The 12,557-nt window shown below is 31.9% G+C and overlaps 1 protein-coding gene and 1 non-coding gene across 2 annotated transcripts; both read left to right on the plus strand.

The window, feature by feature from the left end:
* The first annotated feature begins 4,430 nt into the window (after positions 1–4,430).
* Positions 4,431–11,153, plus strand: LOC122607301 (probable pectate lyase 8). The gene is made up of 7 exons (XM_043780246.1): positions 4,431–4,611; positions 4,769–4,825; positions 5,463–5,543; positions 9,062–9,704; positions 9,787–9,890; positions 10,251–10,389; positions 10,497–11,153. Exons 1-7 carry the CDS (start codon positions 4,526–4,528, stop codon positions 10,713–10,715), a joined length of 1,329 nt encoding a protein of 442 aa, XP_043636181.1. The 5' UTR covers positions 4,431–4,525; the 3' UTR covers positions 10,716–11,153.
* Positions 11,154–12,202: 1,049 nt separating this feature from the next.
* On the plus strand, positions 12,203–12,369 carry LOC122609611. The gene has a single exon (XR_006325361.1). It is a non-coding gene; the product is annotated as a U1 spliceosomal RNA (small nuclear RNA).
* The last annotated feature ends 188 nt before the right edge of the window (positions 12,370–12,557 follow it).

The following is a 12,557-nucleotide window of genomic DNA, read 5'->3' on the forward strand; positions in this document are numbered from 1 at the left end:
TTAGTAAATGAGTCAATAGTTAAGCTCGAATTTGACTCGAACTCGTTTAAACATGGCTTGAAACGAACTTTTTACAAATCGAGTTTGAATAGTTCGTGAACAGGCTTAACTCGTTTATGCCCCTATCCTTTTCTATCTTTTCTCTTATTAAAAAAAACTCAAAATGATTTTATATCATTTCCTTTCCGATCCCATTAAAATATGGGTTCAAGTCACACTTCACACTTATGTGAGAGTGTATAAATGAGGGTTTTTCAAAAGTTTTGAATTTCATCTCAAATAAACATCTAATTTAAGAGTAGGAGTTGGAACAAGATATGATAAAATGGCGCTAAAAAATGCATGTTCTCACTCCTGTTGTGTGCGTGTTGTGCGCGAGTTCCAATATTTAGCATATTGCTTAACATGGATGTCAATGATAGCGTTCGAATCATAAATTTTTAACACTTGTCATTATCAAAAAAAAAAAATTAATGAAATACGCAAGTATTGTTATTCTCAAAATATTAACTTAATTTTCTTAAAACACTAATAGTGAACTTCAATTAGTTTTCTAGAGCCAGATGTCGTGGATGAAATGGCTTTTTAACCCTTTCCGTTTTGTTTAATTGGCTTTTTAACCCTCTCCGTTTTGTTTGGTTTGGGTGTAGAGTGAAAATATGTGCCTCAGTATTTGTTGGGTGATACTTTTGTCTGTCTCGAATAACTGCAAACGACACGAGTTTTTTAAAACTTGTTTGTATTCTTCGCAGTTTTAAGTCTCAAAATGTACTTAGAAATGAGTCGTTTCATATGTTTCTAGGTATTGTAATTATAATGGTATTTTTTTTTTGAACGACAATATATTAAAACTAAAAGGTCACTGGTAAAGTATTAAAAATCTACGGAATACAAGAAAAATACAATCAGAAACATATATCATTGATATCTAGATTGAAATCAGAACAACTAAATCATAGATATTTCTTGAGGCTTGTAGCGGGCCTCTAATACTTTGCTAGAGCTCTTTTTGTTTTAATATTTTGCTTTAAATAAAAAACTTTCGATTAGTTTGTAATAAATTTTCATTCTTCTTCTCGTTTGAAAGTTTGTATTCATTTTAGTTTAATATACGCATATTTATATGCCTTAGAAGTTAGAATAGTGAAAAATATTCAAAAAAGAATTCATTCAGCTATTCGAGTAGCATTTACTTTACATGAAAGGAATGCCATGAAAGTTACATCTATTAAAAGATCAAATAAAATAGGTTTTGCCAAACTTGTTACAAACCAATAATTGAATATGTAACCAATCCAATAAATGTGTTAGATTTGGTTTAATACCGAGTGTTCACTTGTACCATTTAATTCAACAACTTTTATTACTTTTCCCACCGAGACTAAAAATTATAAATAGTCTTGTGTATTTTGTACAGTATCAAAATATACATATGTTTAAAATACATTTTTTTATTTTATGGAACATATTTCTGTCACTTAATAGTTCTGATAATGCGTTATTGAAGGACGGTTTAAAAAGAAATCAGAAATGTTGTAATATTTCCGCCGTGAATTACTGAATAAAGTCAAACTGTTAACAACCTTTTTGAATAAAAGTTGAATAGATGGTTAATAGTTGGATAAAGTCAATGTGAACCAAGTCAATATTTAATGTATATGCTTTTACACCAATACTATCATATTTCATATCTAGTGTTCCTATATGAAAAGATATGTTTACGCGTTAAAAGGTTATGAAGGTTATGTATAGTATTAATTGTTAATTAGAAACAGTTATATCTATTCACCTATAATGACCAATTACTCATAATGATCAACCCTTTACCAACTGGTTTTCACTCAACCTTAAGTGCATTTTTAGATATAATGTTCAAAATTTTAGTCGATTTAAAGAATGAATGTTCATCAGTATTGTACATAAAGTGAACTAAACTCGATCGAATGCTATACAATTAACAATAGATATGAGATGAAGGAACTAGAGTTTTAAAAATAAGGTACGTGTTTGATGCCTGAAAGCAAACGAAAGGAACATAAGGCTGGTGACATCAATAGCGTCGCAATGCGTAGTGAATTCGCTTCGTCCACGATGCTATTGTTAACGGAGTGTCGTTGTCCAACGTCTTGAAGATGACAAATGAAGATGGGGAGAGGGGCCTAGCAACGGTAAAACCAAAAAAAAAAAAAGTATTCAAACTTCTAAAAAATAAGAGGCTTTAACAATATGATAAACTTTATACATCACATAAACCATCTCCCCACACACGTTCAACAACTTTTCATACAATCTTCGTCAAACTTCATACAACTTTCATATAATCAACCGACATTTACATCAATAAACGAAATAGATGTCTCTTCATAATTCACAAAACATATTACAATATATATATCAATTGAAATATGCAATCCTTGAAGATATTGACAAGGACATGAAATATAAGGAAGATGCTCTCTAGAAGTTGGTTAAAATATTTATAAGTCGAAGATTACAAGCCAAAGTGTAATCGAGAGACTACGAAGGCAAGCCAACTTCCCCACTTAGAAGTAGTTTATATTAGCTATCTTCAAGACAAGTGTAGGCAGATATATAAAATGTAGGCATGTGCACAGGTCAAAACCCGGCCCGATTCGTGCAAACTTGTGATCGGGCAAAACATCAAAATCGAATCCGTAACCTGTCCCGTTGCCGGTAGCAATTAATCCTTGTTTTAATTATAACATAAAATGTGATAACAAAATTTATGAGGTTGAATTGAAGTTATAATTACGATAAACTCAAAATCTCATTAAAACTCTTTAAACTTTGTATCAAGTACACCAAATTTATGATATATGATTATCTTAATTAGAATACCTTCAGAGAGTTTGTATTCTATTACGGAGTATTCAACATAATAACACCAAATTTATGATATATGACTATCTTAATTAGAATACCTTCAAAGAGTTTGTATTCTATTACGGAGTATTCAACATTTTATCCCATTTTAATTGTCCGATTTTGATTTTTAAGTTTTTTTTGTGTAACTTTAACCATCGTAAATAACTTTGTTTGTATTATATAATAGTTGATGAAACTAATATTAACGAAAAATACATTAAAATCTCAATCTATTGATATATTTTATATCAAGTGTTATATGACACCAACAAAAAATTTACTGTTAAAGTTAAAGAAAAAAGACTTTGAAAGTCAAAATAATTTTTTTTTAATACCAGTCGGTATTCGACATTAGGAGACACCTCACCGTATAATAATGAAGCCCTGCACGTACAGGTGATTCAAACAAAAACCCCCAGGACATATCACTTTAGAGAGTCGAACGCATGACCTGAGGTAATACCAGAGATGACTCCAGCCAATTGATCTAGCATTCATTGTAAAAATAAAATGGAACGAAAGGAATAATAATAATAATCAATAACGGTTTAGATGATTATGATTTTTTTTGCTTAACAGGTTATTACATCAAGATAAGTGTCGGACTAAGACAGTTACAGCTACTGCAAATGAGATTTCAAAAGCTTCTTGTGAGTCATCACTAACGCAAGATCAACCTATCGATGAAGTTACCAACAGCGGTAAACAGAAACATGTGGCTAAAGAGATAGATGAACAACTAATTTCTAGTGTTTGTGTCACCATCTTCACCCCTGGCTACTAATCTAAACCTTATTGACGAGTCTTGTTCTATGTGGCTTGACTATGTTGGTCCTCTAACTACTGATGAGCTTGACCCAGAAAATTGCTGGAGCTATAGAGATCCCTCTGGTAATTAATGTTCAAGGACCTTTCTCTCTCGTGCAATTACATAAATGGAAAGATTATTTTCCTAGTAATTTCAAGATTTGGATATATTTAGGCAGTGTAAAGGGATTTGTTCTCCTACATAGTGCCTTAAAGATATGAACAAAGAATGTCGGTTAGATCTCTTTGCATTTGTGGTATAATGCAACAGGTGTTCGGCTACGTACATGAGAGGTCTTTCCTTTTGCGTTACGTTGGGATTTTAATAGTCGTTGGTATGTTGCGTGATTATATTGTATTGTTAAAAGTTAGGTTGTTCCTTATTTTCTATTGTCTGTTGGATCGTGTTTTGTAATCGCTAGTTTCTTACTAGCACTTTTAATAAAATTTTAAATATCGTTAAAAATAAATAAAAAATATACGAGTAATAAAATACCTAGAAAGTGAGTATGAATATGCTTATGACTCTACTGGAAAACAAAAAAACTAATAATATTAACTCCAATTAAAAATAATGAGATAACCTAACTAGGGTTAAAGATACTAGCTAGCCAACCAAACCATGAGTGAGTCAAACTTACTAGTAGTATTTTCAGGAGGCCTTGTTTAATGTATTTATACTATAGTTATGCTTTTAGCCATCTCCCTATATAAACACTCCCTCATTCAGCCCCTTTATTTGTTCAACTGATCCTCCTACATACATTATATATAAATATTCTCTTTGATCAGTATACTACTTGCACATCACATTGTGCAATTTCAAGTTACAATGGTGGTCTTTGCGAGACATTTCGCGCTAAGTTTATTTGTTCTTGTCAATATATTTTTCATTTCCATCAATGCTGGTTCTAGCAGGTAATTTATCGATATATTTGCATGAACAATGCTATCCTACTACATTTCGATTAGCTTGTAACGAATATGTGACATTGGCAACATTTTTTAAACTATTAGTTGTTACGAGTTTTTGGTAATGTGAATTTGATTAGTTGAAGTGTTTGTGTATATACAGTGTGGATGAGAAAATCGAGTTACAAAGCTTGATAGATAATTCAACAATGGTGGACAGGTTAGTTGAAATGACTCTAGTACTTACATTCTTGTTTGTCACTTTAAATCCTTAGAAAACGATGGACTAAATTAAAAGACAACATGAAGTTAGCTCAATTGGTAGAGACTTTAGATTTTTGAGGTGAATTTCTGGCAATGATGTTTTTTTGATGTATAGAAGTAAAATAAATTAATGATTTAAAAAAATGAAAATTAAAAGGTGACTGAATTGGAATGATGACATGGTTGAGTTGATTAGGGCCGTACATTTATGATCACAAAATATATTTTTGGTTATTTTAATGGTTTGGACTTTGGATATGATATTTACCTGCTTTTTTGATTAGTAACTGCTTTGTATGTTGTCATTGGTGGGTTAGATGTATCAATCAGATTGGAGAAGTTGAGATCTTGTGATACATTTGAGTTTTGTACATGTCAAAATTCGGATATGAGTGTTTCTTTAAAATCTCAAAAACTGTTCTATCCTCTTTTGTTTTAAGGCCTTATTTTTATGCGTACGTATGTAATTACTGTGAACAATGTACTTTTTAAAAAATTCAGAAACGGCCTAACTGCTACATTATGCTTTAGAGTTCATATTTTGTAATCTGATTATATACATTTTGGATTTTGAATTCGACAATTTTTCTCAGGAGAAGGGAAGAAATTGCTAATGAAAAGAATGAGAATGCCTTTGACGAAAATCCGGAAAGGGTTGCTTCTATGGTTGACATGTGAGTCTATTCTCTTACTTATTAGCTACACAAATTCATGTTCTCTAACTGACAATTTAATGATTTTTAATATTAAATTAATATTAGAAAAAGTATATTTCTTTTTAAAAAGATCACATGATATTTGAGCATCAACAAAACATTACCCATGATATTGCTTGATTTTGTTCTTGCTTGCATGACACCTAAACCACTTTGTAAATTACGCCTTAACATATAAATTGCCAATTACTTATAATAACCAATTAAAACAATCTGTAAAGATGACAATGGAAAAAAGTATTAAGAGATTACCATATAAAAAATATATATAAATAACCTTTGGTTAAAATTATATTGAGAGATTATTAGTAAAATACATGTAATTTGTCAAAAAGGTATTTGGCTTAATGGCATTTATATGTCAATTAAACCATACCCAACTAATGTGAATATGTGTCACCTAAAGTGTCTCCACAAATTTGCTTAGAAATTGCTAAATTTAGGCTTTATATGCACATTGAGTGGTCCTTCAACTAAAGTTAATGTTTACTCTAACACAATTTCTAGTCAATACTTTATTTTTACTTTTACTAAGAAGTTACAACTAACACTATACTTTTGTCATGCTTTGATGATAATTTCCATCATCCTATTATGAATCATTAGATTAAATCTTAGCAACAGGGACACGAAATCACAAGGGGACCGGAGGGTCCTTTGTCTCCTCACAAATTTCCACACCCATTTATAAAATAAGATTTTCCAAAAGATATTAATGATATCTTTCTAAATTTGCTTTATAAAACAATTATTACAAATAACTTTGTTTTACATATTTTATCATATCGATAAAAAGTTTATGGCTCCGTCTCTACTGAGCATGACCAAAATCAAAGTTATTTTGATAATGACAAAATATGAGAAGTACATCTACACAATACCACCAATGTAACAAAATAAATCATAAATTGAATGCTATCTTGACTTCCAATCCAACTATCTGTTTTTGAGTGGCAAAGTGAGTGTGGAGAAGGTTTGGCATGACACATTGACTATGGGGTTTTTTTATGGTATAAATGTAGAGGGAAACACCACTCCATCTCCTAGGAGGATTGGTGTGATTTTATTGTATAATTCCTTGTAACATTACTTCTATTTTCTTGTTCTGTATAGTCATAGTGTGCCCCTAGCTAACTTGGCGGGAGTGGTTATTAATAAAATTTACCTTTTAAAAAAAAAATCAGTTTTTGTAATTAATCTTATCTTTGTAACAATAATAAAAGAACAACAAATGAATGGTGCTACTTTAAGATCTCCCATGTTCTTGTGCTGTTGCATGTTTTTACCATTTTATTAGGCATCTTTATGTGCCAGCGTGCCCACATGATATTGCTGGGTGATCTGCTTATATATTAATCAAGCAATTAATAAACTTGCATCTCCTCTGTTTTTTCTACTATTGGTCCACATTAAAAATTAATAATATATATTAATTTTATACCTCATCTATATATAATAACTTTATTAGTATTTGTTATTTGACTGCATGTGTTTGGTTTTAGTATCCCTCTTTTTTTTTACACTCTTCTTGTAATTAGGATTAACTTATTATTTGTTTGCTTTCATCACGTGGTTAGGAACATTTTTTTTCATAATCTTTTTAACCAAAGTTGGACCACCATTTATCTTATGATGATTAATTGGTGGAAAACTTAATAAAAACAACAAAGTAATCTGGATCGATCTCAATTTGTGGCAATGAACGTGGTTTTCATCCATAAAATGGTCTTTTTTTTGTTATCCAAATTATGATATAAAAATAGTATAACTAAATTACCATTTCCGAGTGCGAAAACACTTTATTCAAATTGTCCTAAAATCATCTACATTTACCTACATTTTTATCTTGACAACAATATGTCACATTATGATCCACGTTATTATCATTTATTAACTTGTCACATTTTCGATACCATTCTATCTACAATGTTAAAAAATAAAAATAAAAAAAATTCGTTGTTTATATGTCAAATCAAATCAGCAAATAATTCTCTATCGATCGATCGATCGATCATGTTCAATAATTGCAAAGAAATGGATACTTATTATTCTTCTTCACATGGTACCCTCAATAAACTAAAACTCTTTAGATCTTCATGATGCATAGTAAGAGTACTACATTAATATTGATTGCAAAATGCCATATTCTAACCAGCATTAATTGGTCCCACCAAGTTATTGGAACTTTTCGGGTCCAGTCTGGCCAATTACAATTCTGAATTATATAGTAGGGAAGCCTTTGTTTGGGAATTTTGGGTATGGGTTTCGTTTTCATATAATGTCGTTTGGTTAGCATGAAAATAAGTATCATCATCATCATATTTTTTATTTAGTTACACAAATCTAATGACAAAGTGTATTACTTTTGAATAAAAATGCCGATTATATAAAAACTTGGCCAAAACTGTTAGCTTTTTTCAGAACAACAATCTCATTATTATTAGCTAAATGACCGACACAATCATGTCGATATTGGATGATATAAATGCTTACACTATCTTCCACCGACGATACATATACAATGTGTGATGTGTCGAGATATATAATATTATTTTATTTTATTTTATTTTATTTTCTTATCCTAACTCATTTATTGTCACCTACAAAATCATGCCTGCCTCACTTTCCGTATAATCCGTATTCATTTTTCCGTATACTTTTCTATTATTGCTTTTATTTTTATATTGCTTTTATTTTATTTATTTGACCAACTTGTCTATATTTTAATTATCATACAATGTACTTAAACATCGCACAAAAATACATAAGACCCTTGTACATTGAGTATAGTTTTATTTTATGTCCTATTTCTGACTAAGGTCCCAACTTTAAATTATTCACTGAATCACTGGCTACATTTATAACTTAATTGCTGCAAAATTAAAATAATTAATTAAATATTGTGGTGAGGTGTTTCCTAAAAGATTTCATTATGGAGTCGAAGGGTTCAAATTGTGTCATATATATTTAGGGAAGAGTCTTGTCATGCTATAACCATTTAAGACATGGAAAAATAAATTATTTTTTTTAAAACGGCAGAAATTTTTATTAACAAAAGTAACTAGCAAGACGCTATTTACTAAAAGGTACAATTACAAAAATATAAACTAGATATAACCTGAACAACTTACACATTGTTAGGATTCGAACTTGGAGTGGGCCCACCAATTCTAAGGGTGTTGTTAGTTTTTCTGCCGTTAAAAAAAATAATAATAAATATATCTCTCGGTTTAGCTTTTACATCAAATTATGAATGGTTATGGTTTAAAGTGACTATCTAATTATTTTATTTTTGGAAATGTGTACAATGTATAATAAGTATTTAATACCTATGAAGCGGCTTTAGACTTATATAGTTGGATATATATATAGTTCTTACCGAATGGTTGATCAGAGATATATTTTTTGTAACCTGTTTTTATAATAATTGATCATCTGATTCTGATTATTATGTATTGAATGAATGAAAAATGCAGGACCATTAGGAATAATACAGAAAGAAGGAAACTAGGATTTTTGTCATGTGGCACTGGGAATCCAATTGATGACTGCTGGAGATGTGACAGAAACTGGCAGCGTAACCGTAAGCGCCTAGCGGACTGCGCTATTGGGTTTGGTCGTAACGCTATTGGTGGACGTGATGGACGTTACTATGTCGTTACTGACCCAAATGACGACGACCCGGTCCACCCAAGACCTGGAACTTTAAGACATGCTGTCATTCAAGACCAACCATTATGGATTATTTTCAAAAGAGATATGGTTATCCATCTTAAACAAGAACTACTAATGAACAGTTTTAAAACAATCGATGCTCGTGGAGTCAATGTGCATATTGCAAATGGCGGGTGCATCACTATTCAGTATGTCACAAATGTGATCATTCATGGTTTGCATATTCATGATTGTAAACCAACTGGAAATGCAATGGTTAGAAGCTCGCCGTCTCATTATGGATGGAGAACAATGGCTGATGGTGACGCGATTTCCATCTTTGGTTCGAGTCATATTTGGGTTGATCATAATTCTCTTTCAAATTGTGCTGATGGGCTTGTTGATGCTATTATGGGATCAACCGCTATTACTATTTCTAACAATTATTTCACTCACCACAATGAGGTATTTTTTTAGTCTTAACTTGTCACTTTCGATTTTATTGGTTAATTTGTTTATAACATGAACTAATACTATTGATGAACAGGTTATGTTGTTGGGTCACAGCGACACTTATGACCGCGACAAGATTATGCAAGTGACCATTGCATACAACCATTTCGGTGAGGGTCTTGTCCAAAGAATGCCAAGGTGTGTTTTGAATAAACTTAACCATAAGTCTATAAAGTAACAATTTTGACTCATTTACTTAGATTTAAGTCTATTTGAGCTTATTTAACATGATCCAAGGGGGAAAAAGCTAAAAATTTTGTGCAGCTAAAACGGGTCAAACTGACCCGGGGCATATTTAAATGCATACAGCCTCTTTAATATCTTTAGACCGTTTTCATAAAGTAAAACTTAAGAACAAAAGAAACAAACAAGTATATGTTGGTGCATGAACCCAGCCCAAACCCGTACTAAAAGTCAAACTTCTATGACAACCCGTCCATTTTGCCACCTCTGAATTCTGAAACCTGATATATAACACAAGTGGTTATTTACTAACAGGTGTAGGCATGGGTATTTCCACGTTGTAAATAACGACTACACACACTGGGAAATGTATGCGATCGGTGGCAGTGCAGATCCCACTATTAACAGCCAAGGCAACAGATACCTGGCTCCGGTCAATCCTAATGCTAAAGAGGTAATAATAAAATAAAATCTTTTTTTTTTCATTTATTCACCACAAACGCACCGAACTTCCAGCATTGGATCTAACAAATGTTCGTATTGGTATTTGTGTAAAAACAGGTTACTCATAGAGTACTAACAGCAGGAAGATGGAGACATTGGAATTGGAGATCAGAAGGTGATCTCATGTTGAACGGCGCATTCTTTACACCATCTGGTACTGGTGCAGGAGCCAGTTATGCCCGTGCATCGAGTCTAAGTGCTAAACCATCATCGGTTGTGGCCTCACTTACTTCAGGATCCGGTGCACTTGTTTGTCGACGAGGCAGACAGTGTTAAATAGTAATAAATAAGAGTAAATTAATATCTCATCATTTTAAATTTTGAGAAAAACCAATTTTTTTCCCAAACATTCTCTTTCATTTTACTATGTCACTGAACGAAATACGTGAGAAGTGTACATTTTTCTGTATATCGTTCACACATTATCGCCACATTGGTCTGCTTCAAGCGTGTTTCAAGTCATCAAAGAAAAAGGCTTGTTATAGAGGATGGAAATTTGAGCATCCTCTTGCTATGTAATTACTGTTTGGCGAAGAAGTCAAGACTAAACCATTTCGCCTTTCTATATCCCTTGTAAAAATTTATGTAGTTGTTTACATATAATTCTCTTAAAATGTAACAAGAGAGAAAGTGAACAGCATTTTAAGTGTTCTTAGAGATTGTTGTTTTGTAAGACTTTGTTACTATAATGAGACTATTTTACCAGTTTGAAAAGGGCTAGAATTATGTAATAGCTCTTTTGTAACAAGTCGATTATGATGGTTATAACTCGCACAAACTTATAATCGTTTTATTGTTCAAAACAACTTGTCTATAGATGTAAACAAATTTTTGAGTAATATTGTATAATTTGCTATATATTTGTGTTTAATTATGGATTCCAGCAAACGTCATTTGGCATAACTGAGTATTCGTTGAATCTCTAAAGGACTAAGTAACAAAAGAAACCATAAGGCCGGCCTAAATATCGGTTTCTATAAACCAATCGAAATTATGATTCCGTGCTCTTCCAGGGTTAGATAGTCGGGATAATGTTCTACAAAAGTTTTGTCGAAATGCATTGCAGTCTATTCGAATTCTATATGTATATCGTTATCGTTATATAATTATATAAGAACAGTACCCGGTTATTTTTCATATTGTTAGCCGTTCATGGTCTTGTTACAGCCTCTATTGTGATAAATCTATAACACTTTTTAGTCATCCACAACAAATATATATAATATACTGCACAACATACAACTCCGATAACATGGATCGGGCCGGCAAAAAAGTGTAAAAAAAAACGACTTGAAACTGGACCGCTATACAAGCAGCTAATGGCTTGGTTTTTGGTTCAATAAAAATTATTCATTTGGTTCAAAATACTAGATTCCTTTAGAAACCAAAATTGCAGCTTGGTTTTTGGTTCAATGAAAACTGGTTCTGGATGTTGAACCGGGTTATTAAGAATGTTGAAAAAACATCGTTTTATGCTTATTATTTAAAAATAAGATAAGCTCTTGTATATGTTTTATTCATGGTCGACTTTGAGACTGAACTTGTTCATCTTTGGTTCCATTGTTTCGACTTGCTGCACATCAAGTTTTCTTTTTTAACTTTTGGAAACTGTTTCTATTAACATAACATTTTCTGTACCAATTAAAAGCATTGATGGAAAAAAGATGGAAAAAAGTTTTAAAATCTCGTCCCACATGGATAGATGAGAGAAAGACAGAAGAGAAGAGTGGGATATAAAACAAAGGGCTGGGTCAAATTAAAAATTACATACCTGGACGGGGTCATAATGGGTGATCAAGTAGGCCCATGGCCTAGGCTGGTGACTTCCATTGCACATTTAACGGAAGGGTGCTGGCCTAAGGTCGGCCCATTGTGGTCGATCCTACGTCGTAATTTGTGGCAGCGGGGTTTGCGTACGCGCGACCCCTTCCAAATGTTTTAGTCCAAATTATTTTCTCTTTTCATCTTGTTAATCTTAGTTTTCAATATGTTGTTAATCTGATTTTTGGTACATATTCTTGATAAAATACACCCAGAATGTTTTTATTTGTTACAGAATCATAGTTATTAAGACTTAAAAACACAATATCTCCATCTCATAAATCTTGTCATGGATCA

Source organism: Erigeron canadensis, chromosome 7 (genome assembly GCF_010389155.1).
Source record: "Erigeron canadensis isolate Cc75 chromosome 7, C_canadensis_v1, whole genome shotgun sequence".
Classification (NCBI taxonomy): domain Eukaryota; kingdom Viridiplantae; phylum Streptophyta; class Magnoliopsida; order Asterales; family Asteraceae; genus Erigeron; species Erigeron canadensis.